This window comes from Rhopalosiphum padi, chromosome 2, assembly GCF_020882245.1.
Source record: "Rhopalosiphum padi isolate XX-2018 chromosome 2, ASM2088224v1, whole genome shotgun sequence".
NCBI classification, from domain to species: Eukaryota; Metazoa; Arthropoda; class Insecta; order Hemiptera; family Aphididae; genus Rhopalosiphum; species Rhopalosiphum padi.
In genome coordinates this window covers 19,154,783-19,178,687 of record NC_083598.1, presented here as the reverse complement: position 1 = coordinate 19,178,687, position 23,905 = coordinate 19,154,783, and the positions used below count along the sequence as shown (strand labels likewise).

The 23,905-nt window shown below is 30.6% G+C and overlaps 1 protein-coding gene across 1 annotated transcript in view; it reads right to left on the bottom strand.

The window, feature by feature from the left end:
• LOC132921876 (titin) overlaps nucleotides 1-23,905 on the bottom strand; it is a 55,874-nt gene that overhangs the window by 21,884 nt on the left and 10,085 nt on the right. The window contains 3 exon segments of the mRNA XM_060985116.1: nucleotides 2,452-2,696; nucleotides 2,807-2,985; nucleotides 4,336-4,458. Of these exon segments, the coding sequence (XP_060841099.1) occupies nucleotides 2,452-2,696; nucleotides 2,807-2,985; nucleotides 4,336-4,458 (547 nt within the window).

Sequence of the window (23,905 nt, the reverse complement as noted above, 5' to 3'; positions counted from 1 at the left end):
CTTTATTGGTTACTCGTGCTTATCGTTTAATTACTTATGTAAAATGAGTTAATCGTTTAATCAATAATTGAAACACATAATATGTGGTATTTTTTTAATGCGGTGAAATCAATTTATATACATAAATAAATATATATATACAGTAGTCACTCGATAATTCGAACCTCGATAATTCGAAAAACTCCATAAATCGAACTAAACGCTAAGTCCCCTGAGAAAACCTCTATAATTAGAAAAAAATACATGTATTCCGGTCCCCTCGATAATTCGAAATGTCTGTCGGTGAGGCACACTCTACAATTCGAATTTTTTTTTCACGAATCTCTATAATTCGAATTTCTTTAAACACGATTATATGTACGTTCATATGTATAAGGATTATGATAGTTAAATATTATCGTAGTTTAATGTTATCGTATCTTACCTGCCTAATCTATACCAAAATAAACCTCTGCTATGGGTAAACCGTTATTGAAATTGAACAAACGTAATCAGTCGTAGCTAACGTAGTCAGTCGCAATGTGGGTCCCGTAAAAGTGTACAAGTGTTTGTCGATAGCCGACAAACAAAAAGTGATCGCAGCAGTTGAAGCCGGTGAAAAAAAAAAAGATGTTGCTCTACGTTTTGGTATACCAGCTTCTACGCTTTCAACAATACTAAAACAAAAGGACCATCTTACAACATCAACACCTTATTCATCGCGGATCAGACAGAAAAAATGTGAGTACCCCGATCTGGAAGAATGTCTTATGGCTTGGTTTACTCAAAGTAGGCAAAATAATATTCCAATATCAGGACCTATTTTAAAAGAAAAATCTAAGTTGTTTGCTACCAACTTAGATATCACAAATTTTCAAGCTAGTGAGGGTTGGTTAGAAAAATTTAAAAAACGTCATGATTTAACTTTCAAAAAAGTATGTGGAGAGAGTGCAAGTGTTGACCCGTGCATTTCACAAGATTGGAAAAATGAGTTAATCAATCTATTGGTTGATTATGATGCTAGGGATATTTTTAATGCCGATGAGACCGGACTTTTTTACAAATGTTTACCAGATCGCACTTTGACATTTAAAAACGAAAAATGTCATGGTGGTAAAAATAGTAAAGAACGGATAACAGTGATGTTAGCCGCGAACATGGATGGATCCCAGAAACTTAAGCCCTTAATGATCGGAAAATTTGCTAACCCACGCTGTTTCAAAAACGTAAAATCTTTCCCACTAATGTACCGGTCAAATAAAAGGGCGTGGATGACAGGTGTATTATTTACAGAGTGGTTGTCATGTATCGATGTAGATATGAAAAAGGCAAATCGAAAAATTTTGATGTTCGTTGACAACTGTACCGCACACAATAATATTCCTCATCTTGAAAATATAAAAATTCATTTTTTACCTCCCAACACTAAATCAACTCTCCAACCACTAGACCAGGGAATAATAAAAAATTTTAAAACGATGTATCGGAAGGAAATTGTTCGAGAGGTGTTGGCGTGCATTGGTGAAGTTCCATGTAAAATTTCTATACTCACTGCTATGGAAATGGTACACAAAGCATGGGAAAATGTTAGTGCACAAACCATCGCGAATTGCTTCAGAACTTGTGGTTTTATTAAGGACGGACAGACAATTGGTGAAGGTATTCCTGTTCAATGTGAGGAAGTTGAAAGCACATGGAACAGACTAGAAGTTCCTGTATCATTTGAAGAATTTGTTCACTTTGACGATAATGTCGCAACTGCTGGTACTTTTACTGACGAGGAAATTATTCAATCTACTTTAGCCAATCAGCACAATTCTGACAATGATGACGAGGAAGAGGAGGCGGAGGCGGAGGCTCCTGTCATATCGTTAAAAGAAGCAAAATTTTTTATGTCAGGATTACGTAAATTTTTTGAGCAATCTGAAATGGACGAAAAAAGATGCGATACAATTTTCAATGCTATCAGTAAGTTAGACAATGCTATGGACCAGATTGTGACCAACAATTGTTCACAAAAAAAAATAACAGATTTCTTTAAAATGTAATAATATTAAAAATAAATGTAAAATATAATAATATGTATGTATAATAAATAAATATCTATTAATAGTTTTAAAATATACACTGTAATAATATTTATAATAAGTAAATGTAAAAATAAACGTAATACATACATACATTATCTACAATTTTCCACCTCTCTTTAATTCGAATTAATTTTTTTCCCTCGATAATTCGAACACTCGGTAAATCGAAAACCTCTATAAATCGAATTTTTAACTCGGTCCCCTGAATTTCGAATTATCGAGTGACTACTGTATATATATATATATTAATTAATTAATTTAATCGTAATTTTTCTGATTAATTGTTTAGAACACTCATTTCTCTGCCTTATTTATAATCAATAAAAGCTCAGTATTACAGTTCTAAATTAACACAAGGCACATAATATTTAACGCTATATACCTAGTGAAATAGAATGATAGTTATATCCCGGTCTTGAATCCAGGGTTCCTTTGGCTTGCATTTCTTTCAAAACGTCCAATAGCTGAGTACCATTGCCCAAAGCAACCATAAGTGCTTCCAGTATGGACTTGCGAACTTCTTGGATATGCTCTAGATGATTTTTGATCGATTCGACGTCGGTCGGCAGGTAACTATGGCAGAGCATTTCCAGCGTTCTGATTCGTTCCATACATACTTCGGCTTGTCTGAAATACGTGCGGTGTAATAATTATCATACATTTAAAATACGCGTGGCTATCGGTGGCTATCGGTGTACGATTTCTATCGATTAATATCGGTTAATGTGCTTCCATACCGGTGATATTCAACATTTAGGTGCAACAAGTAACTCCTCTTTTGAAGTATATCGTTTACGTCTTTCCACGCTAATCCCAGCGAATCGGCCATGGCGGCATACACTTCGGGCTGCGTGTTCTGTGTAGCTATTAGATGATCGGCTTTCTTCAATAACTCGTTGACGGGACTCTGCTTTTCCTGTAATAGAGGCACGGTTTATAATAATAATAATAATAATAATAATAGTTTATAGTATACCTATACAGAAAACACGTTTATTTTTAACGTTCTTATAGGTATATAATAATATTATCTTCGTTCACACAAATGTGTAATATATGCAATATGCAAACATAATAAAATACACGCGTACACAGGCTCACACATAAGTATAAAATGTATATTGTATATATATATGTGTACTCGCGTTATTGAGTCAAGGCTGATGGCATTGCCGGTTACTACCATAAATGGTTACGTATGAACATTATATATTATATATTATTTATATTATTTTAATGAAGTGTGGTGATATTAATTATTCAATATTCGTGCACTAGTTGCGATGTGACGATATTATAATATATATATATATAGTTAAATTGCGCGTAAATCGAGGTATCCATATATTGTAATTTTAGTAGCGACTAATTTGGGTACGTTAAGTTCCAGCATACACACGTATTGTATTGAGATTTACTTTAAATAAACCGATAATCATTTAATCGCACTGAACATTTAGGGCGTATTTAAAAGTATCCGCGCGAGAAATCATGACCCAGTTGTAGGTCGAAGTGTCCAAACAAAATTGTACATTGGACGTGGTGAATTATTTGTACACGAGTATAATACTGGGTGGAGAGTCCTTGGATTTCAATTGACGGTTATAGAAATTTAAAGCGAAGCATTCAAAAAACAAAATAATTACTGCGAGTGTACGACGACCCGGTAATGAGATGTAGGTATTAAAGTTGTGGGATATTGAAGTTTTCACAAAAGTACCTAATAATAACCGTTCGTTTTGTCATAAAACAAAAGTCGTCAATAGTCGTGCTACCTACGCAAACCAAATAATGAGAGGGAAATGTAGTGTAACGCAATGTTATAATAATGGACTGCGGTATATTATAGCAACGTAATCTCCGGTTAATTGAAGAGACCGTCTTCGGAGCGATCTCATTAATGAACGTGTAAATAATCGCATTACATTCAATAGTGTCAGATCTATGAAAGTGTTTGTTGGCATCAAGGTGAACGAAAAATGAAGGCACTCGTACGGGTAATAACATAATAATATTCATTATATTATATTATGTGCATACATAATACATTTATAAATAATGTACGCGAACAAACAGATAGAATGATTAACGGAGAGGTCTGGTTTCGAAACGAAATTGGCGTCGTTCGCCGTAATATATTATTATACTTAAACGATGCATAGCAATACACACACAAGGCGTCCGGTGCATTTATCGTTCTAAAATTAAACGCGTTACGTCCAAATCTCTGTTGAAGTGTAAACAATCGATATGGAACGATTCAAACCTGTATTTTTTCCAATACTCTCTCGTGTTCGGCCTGCAAACTTGAAGCCTCTTCCAACGTCTCCCCGAGCAACGTAAGTTCCGGGCATAGTTCGAGAACTTTTAATTCCAGCACATCACGACACTGAAACAATAATAAAAGAAAATGTTTTTATTCCAATAATTTATTACATTATATAGGTACCATTTATTTTATACCTATTGGCTATTCGTAAGTTCGTAATAACTTAAATCGGGTATACATCAACATTTATAATGTATATAAAATTATAAAACAACTAAGAAGTGTCAATGTGAAATATCATATGAATGAGTGGGTATGTATATAACATTTCCAAGATAATTAAGGATCCGGTTGATCGATAATCGGAAAAGGTCCGTACTTCGAGTACTGTTTATATTACTCACATATTCGCATTCAATATTTTTGAAGGTGTTATTAGAAATTAAAAGTAATAGTTAGTAGTATGCGTTTACTGTATATTTTACCAATTTATTTGTATTTGGGCTTAGTCCACCCAGTTTTGTCTGTAACCCACCCAGTTTTGTATGTGATCAACACTAGTGGTGTGTAGGGGCAAAGCCCCCTACGGGTTGCTGATATCAATTTAGCCTACCCAGAAATAGAGCTCTAGTTGCGCCTAAGTTTGTAATATAATATATTACATTATATATTTATTTATTATACCTATATAAGTATAATGACGAATAAGTCTCAAGCATAATAATTACTGCGCTATCATCAATCATGGTTATAAGTTATAATTTTGTAAAACTATTATATTAAGTATAACATGTATGAAGATCTAATATATATATATATATACAATTGTAACCAATTAATTAACGCATTAGTATTATGGTTAATCATATAATATAGTAGGTATTGAAAATTATTGTTTCCTTACACGTATGTGTTTGAATTTTGAATTATCTATAATTTCTTTAATAGTTCGATAAAGCGTATAATAGTTATAAACGGATTAAATTTAATAAAAAGGAAATAAAATTGCCTACTTTAATACGATGATGGTAGATAATCATGCAGTTTATAAAACACATATAAGTCGTGTGTAAATATTTTGTAAAAATTTAAATAAATTATAAAACAGTTTTGATATAAATGTCAGATATTTCAATAAATATACGGCTTTTTTAATAAACTAGTACTATTATAATAATGCCTATATTTAAAAAAATTATACACTCCCTCGGGCTTTGGCAATCTGTTGTTTTTATTTCCATTTATACATTTAAAATCGTATATTGCAGTTTTGAACATTTCGATAAACGTTAGAAACTTATTATAATATATGAACTATATAAAAGTGAAATATTAATCTACCAATTGACTTCGCAAACCGTTTCTTTTGCGTATCTTTTATTCGCATTCACATATAGTATAAATCAGCAAATAAGATGCCATTTATGCGTAATGACCCCTGGGGTGAACCAGGTGCAAAATGTATTGAAGACATATATATTTCAGAGATTCAAAAAGTTCTTTAGAGAAATAGTCACGTATTGCGAGGGGAGATAAATGACATTTTAAACCCAGAAATGTATCAAATAGTTTTACAATAAGCGTTAAAATAATAATTTTTTTTTTTTGGTTGCAATAAAGGTGACAGATAGGGCCCGGAACATAAATAAGGACGATGTTTCGAGGTGCATAATATCGGAATGTTAACTTGGCCAGTTTGGACCACCCTAGGATGTGGAATTTAAGTTATGTTAAAATATATGTGTCACAGATATTCAATTGATTTGCAAAAAGTAATTTTGAAGTGGAAAATAGTTTATGAAACTAAAATAATCATCGTAAAATCACTCTACACAACATGCAATAAACTTATGAACTATTGATTGTTGGCAATAATAATGTTGCATGCATAAAATATCAGACGGAAATTATTTATAATAAATTATATAACCTATATAAATTATAAATTATACTGGAAGGAATGCTTACAACCGTACTAGGGTCTAAGCATATAATAATAGTAATAACATACAAATTTAAATTATTTTTAAACACATTTCTTTTAAACAAATCGATGTACCTTTGTGGATACGCCGCGCATACATAAGTACACTTTATTTGTGTTCTGCAGACCCTTTCGATCTTTTCGAAAGAGCTCGTTGCGCACGATTCGCGCTTTACAATAATAAATAATAATACAACCCATATGGCGTGTACCTATATAATATTATGATGTATGCGTTTAGAAACACGTTTTGGCTTAATAATTTTAGTTTACGTACGGGAACGACATATATAAACACGTGTATTTTTTAAGTGTATGATTTTATATTATTATTGTGCGCCATAAAACAAGTACGAACCCGGTCGTAGGTATGTATAATGTTTATGTATATTATATCCGATGGGTAAATGAGCAAAACGTACGCAATACCTATATACTAATTGGGCTTCCGGCAAATAGACCGTGGTAATATATTATGCGATTACATTTAATATTATTATTATTATTATTATAGTAATCTGTGGCCTGCGCTCGTTCCTATACCATTATTATAATGGGTGTACGTTTAAGGACATTTTATCGTGTTTTACAGCCTAACGGTGACCGATTCAAAATTATTTTGCAACAGATTTTTTTTTTACACTAATGCTGCAGCATATACGTACTCAAATTGCTGTCCATCTGCAGTCCTTATAACTATATTATATTATACACGTATGCAACAGGTGTTCGGATAGATCAAACGATTTGCGCTGCAAACAATTGACCGGCGTTATTGTTGTTGTTGTTATTATTATTATTATTGCGATATAGTTATGAGAGAGTGTATATATTTGTTTGTGTGTGTGTGTGTGTGTGTTTGTGATGAATCGTCCTGAGGCGCGTACATTCATAAAATAGAGGGGGTGGGTGATTGGAATTTTTTTTAACTATTAACAATTCGAATACAACGTATATATAATATATTATATCGTGTACAAAACAACAGTATATAAGCCATAAGGTACATTATCGATTCAGCAGATATTATGGTAATATATAGAGTGTAAAACCTGAAATCTCGCGTTCTAGCTTTGATTGAAATCTAGAAAATAAATGTAGCTTTCCGTTTTGTATGAAAACAAACTTAAGTTGTTAGAAGCTAAAAAAATATCGACTATCTCATAAAATACATTTCCCTCCGAGGAATCCATGTACACGCGTACGATGGCTCTCGGCCACGTGTTCCGCGTACAAATGACCGAGAAACGCGCCACATATTGGCACGCGAATAAACGAAACGTACACACAATACACATACACATACACACAATATACGAATTTATGTAAAGGTAATGTTTCCATACGCATACACACTCTGTACAGGTCAGCGCACCGGTAACAATATAGGTATAGGTATATATGTTATTTTTGTTGTTGTTGTCGGCACAGCAAAACTTTATAGAAGCCGCGAACCCCAAAAACCCGTAAAAAACGACCCAATATGGAAAAAACGAAATAAAAATAATATTCCAGTCGAACATAATTTTTCATTTATACAATTTTAAGTATAGCTTTAGTCTTGTGTTACTCTCTACATATAATTATTACTTTATAAGGCTTTACATGGTCTGTTATGGGTAAATAAAATTAGGCATCATTTTCAGATCGTTATTATATGTCGTATACCAATACATATATTTCACGTCCTATTTTAACGGCTGTATGGAAAACTTACAGAACTTTTTTAAGTCCTCATAGGAAGATAATAAAATACGTTATTTTGCATACATGTATATTTTACGCTTATATATGTATATTTTACGCTTATATATGTATATAATTTAGTATTGATTACTTATTATTGAGAATACAAAATATAAATGATAAAAAATAAAAAAATGTTCCGAAACATTTTATCTGCAGACATAATATTGCTACTGTTACTTATTAGTTATTACCGTAACATAATATAGACGTAAGTAAATAATAGCGGGCGATTGTCGAGCGGGCGCGCGTGACAAAATTCGAAAATTTTTCTATTTGTTTTTATTGTCGACACGTCATAATATGTCCTAAGGTAGTGAGATATCGATGTTTTTTATCACTCCGTTCTTTATCGTAGACAATATTGTACAAAGTATACCAATAGGTTAATCGATAAATCGCGACTTGTATACAATACTCGTTATATAGCACGCAACGGTAACGATTATAATAATATAGCGCCGCATAATATTATATAATATCATAATAATTATTCATTATAATATACATTAATACATATACATGTATATACTGTGTAAACACACGCGTACGGTAGGGACTGTATTGTGTTTGTGTGCTGTACTAGCAGTATGTACACAGTAATTAGTAATAACGCAAAATATTATCAGTTTATAATTAATCGACACACATACTCGTATTTTGCTACTACACCGTCGTCCGCCGGTAAATTATATCATAATAATACAATAATAATAACACAACAATGATGATGATGCGACAATATAATATGTATTATGTACACACTGCACTAGTTGTGGTTATATTATTATAAGCATAATATGAAATACCTAATAACACGATGTACACTGTGCGCAACCACGACGATTAAAAAAAAAAAAAAAATCTGCCATGTCGAACACACACGACGATGTAATTATTATATTATCATAAAAACGACGATTACAATGTACCTATTATTATGTTCAAATTGTTCAATCGATTACACGCGCGATATTATAATAGGTATGAATGTATAATATTATGATAATGTACAATATTCGCACATGCAATCGCTTCTGACACGTCGAGAGCCGTCGGTCGGTCGGTGGTCCGGCGGAGTCCCGTTAAATAAAAAAAAAACTCGGCCGCCGGAGCTGTCGTGCGCCGATGACTGGCGGAGGCGCGGCGGAGAGTCTTGCCCAAACACGGACGACGCGCGTAAACTCGCGCAGACAGCCGCGAACGTCGTACACAGCATCGTTAATTTGTTCTACTTACAGGCCCGGACGTTTTTGTTTATTCGTTTTTTTACCCCACGACGCAACAATCCGCGGATCGTACGGATTTCCGACCGGCACGATGACCACTATTATACCGCGGTATGGACATACCGCCGCGACGGAAGGTACGTATATAATATAATGTGTTTATGTGCACAGTACACATACTATAGGTATGCCGCAGTACAGGAGGCTGTTGTGAAGGTGTTCTATACTCCTATTGCCGCTGTTCAACATTCAACTGTATAGTCTGTAGGTACCGCGGAATTATATAAATATAATATATACTGACGCGTCTCCTTTGGCGTTTTTCGTGTCCGTTCACATCACAACCGACACGAATTATCATGCTCGTCGTCGCTGCATATATATATATATATGTATAATCGTAATCACGCGAACATTGTTCAGACGAGTTTCGTGCGATGCCGGCACAGTGTTTTTGTTGTTTATTTTTTTACACAGATTCGTTATCAGCGCATATTATTATTACGCGTGTATCATATTCCCCGGAGGGATTTTAACGCCCGACATCTATGATTTTACCGTGAGGCCCGCTCGGGCGCTTATTTAGGTAAATGTATTTATCTAGCGAAATTTGTAATTCGCATTACCACGTGCATGTATATCTATTACTTTACGAACACTGAAATGACATAATACTAAATATGTATTATTATTAAACGTTATTGTAATTCGGTGAAAAAATTTTAAAAACAAAAAATCAATTTTTTTTTAATAATAGTAAAAAAGAAAAGAAAAAAAGAGTAGATGACGAAAAGAAAGCGAGAGATGCTTTGTACAAATAATATGAATGGTGTCCCATTAGTTATGCCCGAATGTTATTATCCAACGCGTATTATACGTATTATATAGGTACGCGCGCGTGTTTTAAATTATAATATATATATATATATACATGCATGTATATAGGTACCAATAAATTAAATAAGAAACCGTGTCCGATTACTTCTGAATGGCTCACGATTTACTACATACTATATTTATTTGTTGTTTTACTTTGAATTTATAAGGAACATAATTATGTAATACAATATGATAATATAATTAAACAGAATATTTCATTTTGAAAACAATGTAGTACAATATATAAATACGAACTATGTACTGTTTAAACACATATTGTGTACTTCGGTACATTCCGTTCGCTGGAACATTTTTTACACGACGATAAATCAAGGCTGTTATATTATTATGTATGTTTTAGATTTGTATATTATTACACATTTTGAGTTTATCAGATTATTTTTGTTATATAATATATATTTATATAGGATGTTATTTACTATACAGAATACATGCAGTCTCATAACAAAGAATCGAAAAATTTGATCATTTTTTAGAAATTACGTCGTAAAAAATAAACCCGGAAGTCGCTCTGTTGTATAGTTGGTGTCCAGTGTTCTTCTTAACTGAGCCTATAGACTATTGTATTAGTATATTTGTATATGTTAAATTTGGTTGATAATCAACGATAAAAGATTATTATATACGATTAATACGGAAAATAACAAAATTCTGAGTTGGTATAATAATTATTATCAGGATATTTTATTATATAATTATTATTTCTACTTCTATTGATAATTTATTCATTTTTATATTTGTAGTAATAATAATACGATAGGTTAAACGACAAAAATAAATCTTATATAATAGTATTATATTATTATTTCATATAATATACTCGTATTACTAGCTGTTATTATAACTTTTATAAGTCTATTCCAGTATATATATAATATATAATCCAGTATATAATAGGTACCGTAAAAACGCTAAACAGAGTGAATAAGATCAATTTTTTTTTTGTGTACAGTAAATAATAATATATGTAATGATGATTGATAAAAAGTTTCAAGTTTCTACGAAATTTTATTTTTTATCTTAAAAAAATAATTACAACCGTTATAATATTCATTTTTGTAAAAATTCGAATATAAAATGTGTATAAAATAATTGTGTATTATATGTATTATTGGTATATTTTTATATTTTTGAATTTACACCTTATGTTAAATTTTCAAGCTTTTCCACAGTGCATAACATTTTTTATCAAGTATAAAAAAATTAAAAATTAAAATGTCAAAATTTTAAAAATATCTTAAAAACAGTCAGTATACTTTGAAAAATACACTGAGTCTATAAAATAAATATTTTTTAATTACAAAATAAAAAAAACCGTAGGTATACATATATTTTCGTTTTAGCACTTATTTTTTTAATTTCCCAATACATTTTGACCCTCAGAATACCAACCATATTTATTTTAATTTTCTACTAGAAACCATCTTCGAAGTTAAGGATTGAAATTTTTCAACTATAAAAAGGGTTGGGGGTACTATAATATATATTATAATGTGTATAGTGCTATTACATTATTTATCACTCCGCCTAGAATTTAAAATTGTCATATATATATATATATATACTGCGTACATTAATACGTTTATGATTTATCAACGTCAATAATAATTATAATAATATGTTTTATAGTGTCTAATAATTAATAATACATTCACATAGAAAAATGTAATTTGTCGTTACAGTCTATAATAAATATGTACCTAGAAGGCGCGCTTCGACCACAGTAGACTGTCGCACAACTAATAAAATATTCTGAATTAACTTCAATTGCATACGTCTTATAATATATTATGCATACTCCAATACATATATTATCTTATTATAATATTATATGTGTGCTTTTTTTTTAATTTATGCGCGCATAAATATACCATGATCTAGGAGCACATTATCTCGGTTATACAAGTACCGACAGCGCGTGGTCATTATTATTATTATTATTATAAGTGGACTACAATGACTTGAAACGTGGACCTAAATAATGAATAAATAAATATATAACTTTAATTTCCATTTAAGGATATAATTATTATCGGAAGCCTGCAATCACGCTCGAATAAAAAAATCAAATAAAAATGCATTTTTCAGGCAATATGTATGTATTATACAAGCTTTAGAAGAATTATTAAAAACTAAACAATCGACCATATGTCATAATGAAGTCTGCGTGAGTTTTATTCTTATAATATATGAAATATATTTTATAGCTTATACACCTACGCGTTTTGCATAAATATATAATTTTTTTGTCACCCAGTTTTCACTTTCTAAAATTACCTTATTATACCATATTAATACACTACATAATAAATTTTATAAAGATAAAAACTAAGAATTCACAAAATCGACAATTAATATTTAAACTCTTACTAAAAAATATGTTGGGAATTTTCTTTGAAATACATAGTTATTTTAAAAAATTAATTACTATTGTATTTTAAGATAAAAATCATAAAATATATTTAACAAATTATAATTTTTCAGGTTTTAAAAATGATCTTAAATTTAAAATACATAATAAACATTTTATAATTATGCAATATTACATATATTTTTATATATTATTTGATGATAGATTTCAATACTTTAAATCAACAATCTTCTAAAATGGTAAATATATTTAGGTACACAATTTTAAAATGTGAGAATACAAATATCTTCTTTTCCGTGTAATGACATAAATATACATGACTATTATAGAGTCTATATAGAAACGTTAGGTGAATTATTTTTAATCAAATATTACATTAAATTAATCATATAGTATGTCAACTGTCGCCTATATGTAGCATTTTCAACTTATTTTATATTTCACTTTGAATATTAATAAATTATTCCGACTTTATTGAAACATGAGTTGTAGTTATTTTGTGAATCAAAATGTAACGGATTCATTAATCGAGTTCACATACACATGTATAGGATATAGCAGTCTGTGGTCTATTTTGGCATCCTACGACAATCGGTACTCCTACATTTTTTTACATTTTATATATCCTGTTTCAAATGAAAGAATAATTTATTAGTTTTTATTCACTTGTAAATAACAGAATTAATGAGTAATTGCACTATTTTATAATAATTTAATGAGCTCGTTGAACACTATATAATTTATTAATAAATATTTATCAAATCTATATCGTATTATAATTTACTAATAATTTGTAAATAAACTGTTATCACAATACAATTTAAAGTTAAAAAAATATTTTGTTAATTAATTTTAGTTTTAGGTAAATATAGAATATTTTTGAATCAAAGTTACTTGGATTTGAAACAGTTAGTAAAAAAATCAATAAAAAGTGCAATACTTAAAATTATAACAGTAGATTTACTAAATGAATTATTTAAATAATATGTAGGTAGGTACCTGCTATAATAATAAATGTTTTTTTTAATCACTTGGGGCATGATTATTTTTATTTAATTCTTGTTTATTAGTTATTTAAATTTTATTTTTCAATGCCTAAAAATATATAACATTACTTAATATATAACATTCTCGTTCGTTTAGTTTAATAGTATTAACAATTTTAAGTAGGTGCATATACCTACATATAATATGAAATGGATCTGAAACTTAATGCTGCTGTTGTACGAAAATTAATGTCACCACCGATACCTATCCTTTAACTATCTATTAAAGTATATAAAAACTATTCACATATAACATCTTTGAATATGTTTATAAATAAACGTCATAAAACCACAAGCATAATGTAATTTAAAATTGGATGGTTTCGTAAAAAAAACATAATAAACATTGGTATGTTATTTTAATTATTATAGTACAGATTTACTAAAACATTTAATATAAGTGATAAATACATTGTTAAGAATATAATATATTATGTGGAAGTAAAAACAATTTTCGAGACGTACAGATTTTACGGAAAATATAAAACCACTGCGTTCGCACAATATATACAATACACGCATATACATAAACCTAACCCATACCTGTTATAACCTAACTTCAATATTCGCACGTATACGACAACGATGAAAAGAAGTCTTACGGTGTAGAAGTCTCGAGTCTTACCATATACTTCTTTTAATTCTCTATGTATACATCACGCGAAGAGCTCATATTAGCTCTATTCGTGCAGTACCCATGTTATATCGTTGGTAGTGTAACGAAGCATCCGGTGTCGATGTTTGGTGAGTTAATAATTATTATTACTATTCGTTCGATGAAAACGGTATGTATAGGTATACACCAGCCATTGCAGATAATATTACGTGACTCCGGGTCACGGTTCTCGATTTGGTCATCCCGCGAGTAAGTTGTACCTGCAGTTACGCACGCGCTTTTCTTCTCGAGGTTCGTAAATAATAACTCATCGAAATACAATTATTGTTAGCCACCACAGCATTTTTAAATAAACAAGTCAAATATTATCGCACGTGTTTCTGAAAGTGATCAGCGGACTAACTGTTTCAACATCCAAGTATATCATATCGCAATCACGAAATCGGTGGTATTATTATATTGAAATTTAAATAAATTATAGGACCATATTAAGCCCAACTATATAGTAATATAGTATACCAACAACCTATACGTATTATGTTTTAAATCTATATGATATTCAATAAACATACATATAATATTATCATGCAAAAATGAATTCATGTACCTATAATTCCATACCAAGTTTAATATATATATATGATATATACAACGGTCACATTTTTATAATTATAATAATATATACTCGTATATATTAGGGGTGGCCAACATGGATAAATATAATTATACCAAGAGCGGCAAGAGCCGAAATTATTTATTAATACAATTTATGTAATTTGATAAATTTTTATAAATGTATACCAAAAAAATTGATACTCATAATAATAATAAATAAATAACGGTTTTATAAATAAGACGCTAGCCGCAAGTTAGCTATTTAGACGGCTGTTGTGAATACGACATTATTTTTCCATAAATCTTTCTCCTGTCTGTTTAATATTTTTTATCCGTGATAATAAAAGATCTTAATACCTACGTGATTCACAAACATTTATATGGTTTTTGTTAATCCGGAAAATTTTCAAACTTAAGTGCACGTAGTTATTTTAATAGCTTCGCATGAGTATATATAATTTCATTAAACTGAACTGCTATTACACACCTATTTGTACTATATTACAAATAGTGCAAAATTATTAAATTTAAATTTAAAAAAATAATTTATTTGTTACATCTAATAATGTATTATGAATTTTGAATAGTAACAATAACTGTTTAATAAGTAACGAGAGCACACTACGAATGTACATTATATAGTACTTACATATTATAAACATTAGAAAATTAAAACACGTGACAACTGAACGATAATATGCAGAGTCTGGTTATTATAATATATATGGTGAGTTTTGTATACTCATATGTAATAACATGTGTACGATACTTTTCGATTGCGATAAGATATCGCATTTCGATTTTTACTACTATAAAAATTTAAATGAATAATCAGTAGACACCTAGTAAATAATATAGTGTTTAAAATTGAAATCATTTGCCCACGTGATTTTAGATTTTATTTTTTATTTCTTTAAATATTATATTGACATTTTACGTAGGTTAATATAGTATTGTATGTCTAAACGAACATATGCTGTTCACTTTTCAAATATTTAGCTGGCTAAATCCATTGGTGCGGATTAATATTTAGAATGTGGTTTATATAGTGTGTAAAAATGAACTTAAAAAATAATATTAACTTTAATGCCGACTAAAAACTCTTGTAGTTCCTTAATGGAAAACAATAAATTATCACGTTACATTATGTCATTTTTTAAATATAATGTGAGCTGAAATCATTGAAAATTGAAAAACGCTGTCATTGTTGTTCTAAAACAGCATTTGGGAGATCAACGTATATTACAAGTCGTATAATATTTTACAGATAACAGATAAAAATCTTTTAGTTATACAATATGCTATATTTAATATTACCTATATACATTTATACGTATTGAAATTTTAGAAATATTTTTCTATTTTTTCAAGATTCGATATATTATCATAATCCAATTAATATTATGATCCTGTCATAGTAGAATAAATGAAAATAAAATAATTTCTGCACATATATTATATTATCGTTAAGGTAGGTATCAATATTTCTTCAGCCATTACTCTTGGGTCATATTGCATTTTTTTTTGCGTTTCACAAGGCTTTCTTCTTGACTATCGCCTCTGCATCATAGAGTAAAACATATATTTGTTATTAATATTAACATGTATATATAAATTATATTTTACCCAAATGGTTTTCATTCTAATGGTCAAATGTGGTACAAGTGATGATCATTATTTTAAATTAGGTACATCAATATTGCACATGTGTTATGTTTTCTAAATAGATATGTTTCACATTACTTTGACAGTGATGAATATAAAACCAATTGCCAACAAATTGATACTTGAAATCTAATATACTACCTCGACATACAATATAAATTAAAATAATATAATATATAAATGGGATGTTATAGGTATCTGGTATACCCTTTGAATTTTGATACACTTGAACGATTGGCCAATTTTCTCGCCGAGATGTTGCACGCAGACGATTGTTTTGTACAGATACCGTTTCAACCGGTTTTTAAACACTCGACGTACACATTAGAGACATCCAGTTAAAATATCTTTTCATCGATTTCCATACGGACGATTTTTTTTTTATTTTTACATCCAATACAGTCAATATATTAGTGTGCCAGTACTGTGGTATTACCATCATGTGGTTACATTTTGTATACTTATTATAGACCTTAGTGTCCTTTTGATGGTGGACAGTGACCTGCTAGCAGCATAGAAGTTATAATTTTTACTATACAACTAAGACGAAACAAAACTTCGTGTTCTACATTTCATTGGTACAGCCTGTTGTCATAATAATTCATCGATCGTGTAAATAAATATGGTTTATAATACAAGCTTCAAACGAGTCAAATGTAATCCCTTTATTGGATATTGTTACCTACATTCGTATACACATATATTATATAAAGTATAACATATATGCCATAAAAATCCTAAGTTTCGTTTATAGATTAGGTACACGAAGAAAACCGACAGTACAATTACAAAATAGAACACGAGTTGTATGACAAATGTATAACATATTTAAGTTAAATATAGTATATTATGTATATAAACTAATAGTAATATAATAGTATTTATATTTTATTATTATGTATAAATATATTTTCTTATTAATTTCTCATAAATTAAAAATTCACAACCGGTAAATTCAAACAAAAATATTTTAGGATATAATTAGGATAGTTATTATGTAGACAAATACGATATATTTAAAAAAAAAAGACCGTAATGACTATATGGTTTCTAATGAAGAGTACCTATCGATATTATTTATGAATATTGAGTTATTCTCAAATAGGTAATTAAAAATAATATTCTCAATAAATAACTTATACATAAACATAATTGAAGTTGTTATTATGCATAATAATTTAAATATTATTTTATCCATAAATCAAACAATATTTGAATGATAATAAAAGTAATAAAAGTAATAACAATGAGAAAAATATTGTAAAAATATGTAGGTATTGCCCCTCGATGGCAATATAACAGTGACTTATCCCATATACGTTAAACACCTACTTGCGGTCACAGACTATAATTTAAAGAAGAATAATAAATTTTATAGTTTACACTTTTAAATGACATATTATGTAGTCATATGTTTTTAAAATACAATCAAAACTACATCTTGCATACTAAATTTATATTAAACGGAAGTGGTTAAGATAAACAAACCATTTTTTTTTTTTTACTATAGATGCAAACTCATTGTTTATATATTGAGACATTTAATTCATTAAATAATAGTACTTTATTTAAATAAAATTGTGAATCTTTATTTTTTTTCAACATTACTATAATTATATTATGTATACCAAAATATTTAAACGACATTCTTAGAATTGAATATTGAATATTTTACACATAATATCAAAATATATACTCGTAGGTACGTGTAACATTTATAAACAAATAATAAAATTAAATTAAATAATAGGTTGTAGGTACAATAGATACATATATTTTCCGACCTGTTAAATATCAATATAATACAAAACTTTTGGATACTTATATATGTTTTTTAACAGTGAGACCTAAAAAGCCGAGACATTTTTCCGTGTGCTGCATTTGCAGCTGTTGCTATTGATTTTGAGTCAAACCTATCTATACGTTATATTCTATTTAAAAAACGACCATTAAATTACCACGTGAATTTCCATAATATGTACTATATATTTATGTGCAGCAGTAATGATAATAACAATTTAAAATATACACTATAACACATGTAGAAAAATTGTCGAGTAATGTATGTACATATGACCTCGACAAATTATATGATCAAAAATCGCACACACGACATACGTCATTTGTTAGCAACGCACAATCGGAGAATTCATATTATCCGTAATAGTCTATTGTTTTTTGTTACAAGTATGTAGGCTTAATGGGGTCTATGACATGTAGTGTTTAGAAAATTCGGAATATGACCTTATTTAAAATAAATAGAAATATCAATAATACCTTTATTGGAAGAGGTAGATATAACATAATGCTTATTGAATACTTTTTTCTATAGATTATTATTATTGATAAAGTTTCATTACATTTTTACTTTTTCAACGCTCTGTTATATACTTTAATGGACAGAAAATATTCTACAAAACGTTTAGAATGTAAATAATATTAAATGTGCACAAAAAAATAGTATAATTAAATAAAGATAATATATAATAAAATAATTTATTAAGAAAAAAAATGTTTCAATAATAATATAAATTATTACGATTTAAATTCAAATAGTCAAATACTATAAAATTAAATTCATATGTTTTGATTATATATAAATAATATTTATAGTTATTCACGAAGTATTATGTCAAGTTCATATTAATTTCACTCAACAGCATAGCGTATGTTAGACGTAATTTTTTTCAATTTTCTGGGTCATTGATGATGTATATCGTATATATATATATATATATACATATATGTCTGTCTGTCTTCTACGCTACATTTTATTACGTAGGTATGGGCGGTATGGCAATATGAAATATTTCATTATACCGAACAAAATATTTTTTTTTGTCATTACAATAATTTAGCATGATGTATACACTATATACAATGTGTTAATATGATTGTTCTTACACAATTTTCTTAATATTAACTGAATATTTCTAAAAATTCTTGTAACTTATAATGAATGTTTTTAATCAAAATTTCATAAATGGAATGTATTATTAATATTAAGTATACGTAGTACTAATTTGAGGTTTTTTTTATTAAATAATTTAATGAAACTCAACACCATTTATAAGCCAAAGCAAAGTACACGTTAAAATCGAATATCCGTGTTTTATATTACCTACACATAACACATTTAATATAACATTATATACACCTAGATGTACAATAATAATTACACATACACTTGATATTCGAAAGCACTTAATAGGGATATATCTTAAATATGAAATCGAAATACTTTTACAATAGAAAAAAAACATTGTTTCGATGTGCGGTCTGGTGTACGTTGGATTCCTTCTATTTTTACATTTTTCTTTTTATTGCAGCGTTTATATTATTCGCGGTTGAAGTCGGACATAAGGCGAACTCCTGCTGCTGCAAGCTGAGATATATTCTAAAAATACGGAACATCTCATGCCAACAAATTAGGTGATATGCAAAACGCTGCAAACTCGGACTATAGAATAATATGTCTCACTCTCGAGTTACATATAGTGATATATAGCGACAGTATAGTCACACACATAAATATCGCCGATCGTTGATAATTTACAAAAAGAGACGGACGAAGATGAATCTTATCCGCTATGTATCCGCGAGAAATCTATTTTTCAAGACTACTCGTATAATATGATAAAAAAAAATGTTTGATTCGACCACGGCGACGTTTTTGTATGACCTGCAATACCTATATACTCGTATATATATATATGTGTGTATACGCAGAGACTACAGTAGACGACGGCGACTAATGATATTTCACTGACTTTCATTTCCGCCATGCCCAAAATAGGAATCACAGCGCCGGGACAACATTCTTCTAAGAATTTGTCTAATACACGCGTGTTGAGCGAGAAGACAATACGCGCACGTTCTAACCCTTTGGACGTTAAACAATATTTGACGGGAGCGGGAAAGCGTACGGTGTTCAAACCTACAACTGTCGGTCAAGGTATACACCAATCGCAAAGGTACAGTAAGCAAAAATGCTACATAGGTATTACACAGTTCAATAGTCATAATATAACAGCTAGTACTATAACGATTAATGATTTACCATAGTATGTATCATATTATTTACCGTGGTCGAAATTAATGGCGTGAACTGAGTAATATTTCACGCGAAATAGTCGTAAAATATGAAAAATGTACTGAAAACGGGTTATATACTCTCCTGGACATGTATGTATGCTATAATGTAACGATCTACGCGCGGGTGTAGGCTGCGGAACTCTAACATACCCCCCTCCTCCCCACACACACAATGATAGAGGGATTTTTACTTGGCCGGGCTGCCGACATCATGGTGCATTTATACTCTATTATGAGTTATGACCTATATACGTAGAACAGTTCCAAATGTCTTCCGCGGTCCGATTGTGCACTGCGAGTAAACAACTCATTTATATTATTGACATGTGCATATAATTTATGAAAATACAATATCATCAGAAAACACAATTTTCTCGTATATCACATCTTTAACAGTCGATTTTCTGTAGAACATGCTAAAGTTGCGTACGATAGAACTGTCGCAAAATTGAAATTACTCGCTTTCGTATTTATTATTCTTTATTTACGACCAAAATAATTGATAAATGTCCGAGAATAATTGTTTTAGTGTTCGTTTGAAAATGCAATTTCTTCGGAAAACACTATTTTATCGTGTATAACTTCGATAATAACGGTCTGTGATTTTTATAGAACGTGCTACAGTTTCGTACGATTTAATCGTTAGAAAATAATACTCGCTTATTAGTTATTTTTTAAGGCGAAAATAATTGCTGAACGTCCGAGAATAATTGTTTTAGAGTTCGTTTGAAATTATCTCAATATCTCATAGTTTTCTTATATCCACACTCAAATTGTATGCACAAACATCGCCATTATAATATAGGAAGTAGGAACACGGCATACATAACAATATAGGTATATTTTAAGATAATGCTCCCTGATAGTATATACAAAACTCGACGGTACGATTTAACTATTTTTTATAGCACGCGTATACTGCAAAATTCGTTAATTGTCGTAATCAATTAATAGTACCTTTATGTCAGCGTAAACAATTTAGAAGCTAATTATTTGATAGCGTTTAAAAAAAAATTTCTAAGAATAAACGCGATTAAACTTATAGACGTTAACTGTACACACGTGTTATCGTTGCAATTATTCGTATAAAATACTAAGTAAATTAATTAAGTAACAAACACGTTAGTCGACGCTTGCCGCCTACAATCGTTTTTCCGATACGGCGTGACGACCAATCGCGTGCCGATTCGAACTTTTATTTCATACAACACTCGTATAATGTAAGTATATTGTGTAAGCCCGGGTCACGAACTTCACGGTAGGTCTTGGGTCTTTTTTTTTCGCCGGGGGGGTGCTTGTCAAAAAATGATAGCGAGCTCCGCGCGGACTCGACAAACACGACAACATATTATAAACAACAGTATTACGTATTCTTGTATATAAAGAATAATCGGCTGTTCGAAGGGCTCTCGCGCGGACGGGGACACGGCGGGTGGGTCGTGCGGGGTGATCGGTAATGATGATTAAAAACATGCGAGTCGACGACGACGAGGGTGTCCGACGGAGGACGTGTTTATGTGTCGTCGCAAACGGTCGTAACGAAGTGTGGCGTACCTGTAACAGGGCTATGACGATCCTGGTGGCGCCGCTCCGGACGGCTATTGTGCTGACGGTGGTGGCCGGCGGCCGGGTGTCGCGGTCCATCCCGTGCCGGCTGCGATATTTTTCACCCGCTCGCGGTCAACGGGCCCGGACTGGCTGACGAAACACACCGCGTCCGTTGTACACGCGCACGATGATATATCGTCGTCGCGTTGCTCGGGGGGAACGTCGTCGTGGCGTGCGGCACCTGACGGCAACCTAACGCGAGCGGAGGGGACACGCGCGCGACACAACCGATCGGTCCACCGGGTTCGGACTGACTGCACGCGCTCGAGATGACCACAGAGTCACGTCGCCGCACCCACCCGCCCATCCGTTTACCGGCGCACGACGCGACCACTTCGCCGCCGCCGCCACAACCGCTGCCGGTTGTTGTCGGTGTGTCGCTCTCTCGTCGTCTCGCGCGATTGTCGTATAATAATAATAATAATATTATTGTTTCGTCGCTGCCGTGTGGCTCATCCGCGGACGACACTGTGATCACAATGTAACTACATCGGAAAAGGTTTTTTTCGACCATAATAAAAATTAATAAATCGATATTGAAAAATGTTATTACAAACTACACCGCATGCATAATAGGGTTATCCGCTCGAATCGTACCTGCAGTGGCACCGAACTCTGTATACGATTTGAAATTTTTTTTAATTGTGGACCTATGCCGAACGACTGACTTGCTTTTACGATACCAGAATAATATATGATATAACCCCAATGCAAACAAGGAATAAATTAATACTTATTTATATAGGTATAGCTTAGAGTTAAATTTTTGACAATATTTATATTATATAATTACTATAATGTTTACATAGCTGCATAAGTACTTCATACGCTATTAATAATAAATTACGTGTAAAAAGTATTAATGCATTACGTATCGTTTTCATTTCAATTCGTTATCAATATATTTCGGTCGAAAGTTAAAAAAATTAAACTTTCACAAATTGTTTTTCTATACTAAACAAAAATGTAGACTTATGGCCGCATAATATAGACACGGGTGGTTGTATTTTCATTTGGTCTGAGTTAATTTTTAAAAGTTATATGCGTCTATTGCGAACGGTGTAAAGGATCGAATTTGTTTGGACTGGGAAAAAAAATACATTGGATAAAATACAATATTTGGACACATTTTGGGTACTCGTATTTAGACCAATAAATATTACGTGAGACTTCCTTCATTATAATCAAATTTATAAGGTATAATTATATACAGATTACGCGCATTATGCGCATTATATACACTATAGTTTTGAAAATGCTTAATTGGACGTTTTAAGTTATAAACTTGAATCACTTTTAATATTTTGTAATTAAGTAATTTTGTACTTAGGTACCTACTTATAGATATATAATTTAATTTTATATTATACAAATACGTATTTGTCCATTATTAGTTATTGATAAATAATTATCAGTTATATTAAATTGACGGAGTATATGCAGTGTGGCCTATGGGTTATTCGGGTCACATGGCTGTGATGGTCACTTATACGTATTGCGCAACAAATCATACTTAAACATCCTTTTATATTTGTTAGAATACCGACAGCGTTCATTGAATCTACACTATGAACCAAATGATGCAGTATAATATGTTCCGCAAACATACCTAAAAATCAATCTAATTAACTAAAAAAAAAAAATCATCTTGATCAAAAAGATAATAATTAATTTTATAATAATTGTATGATT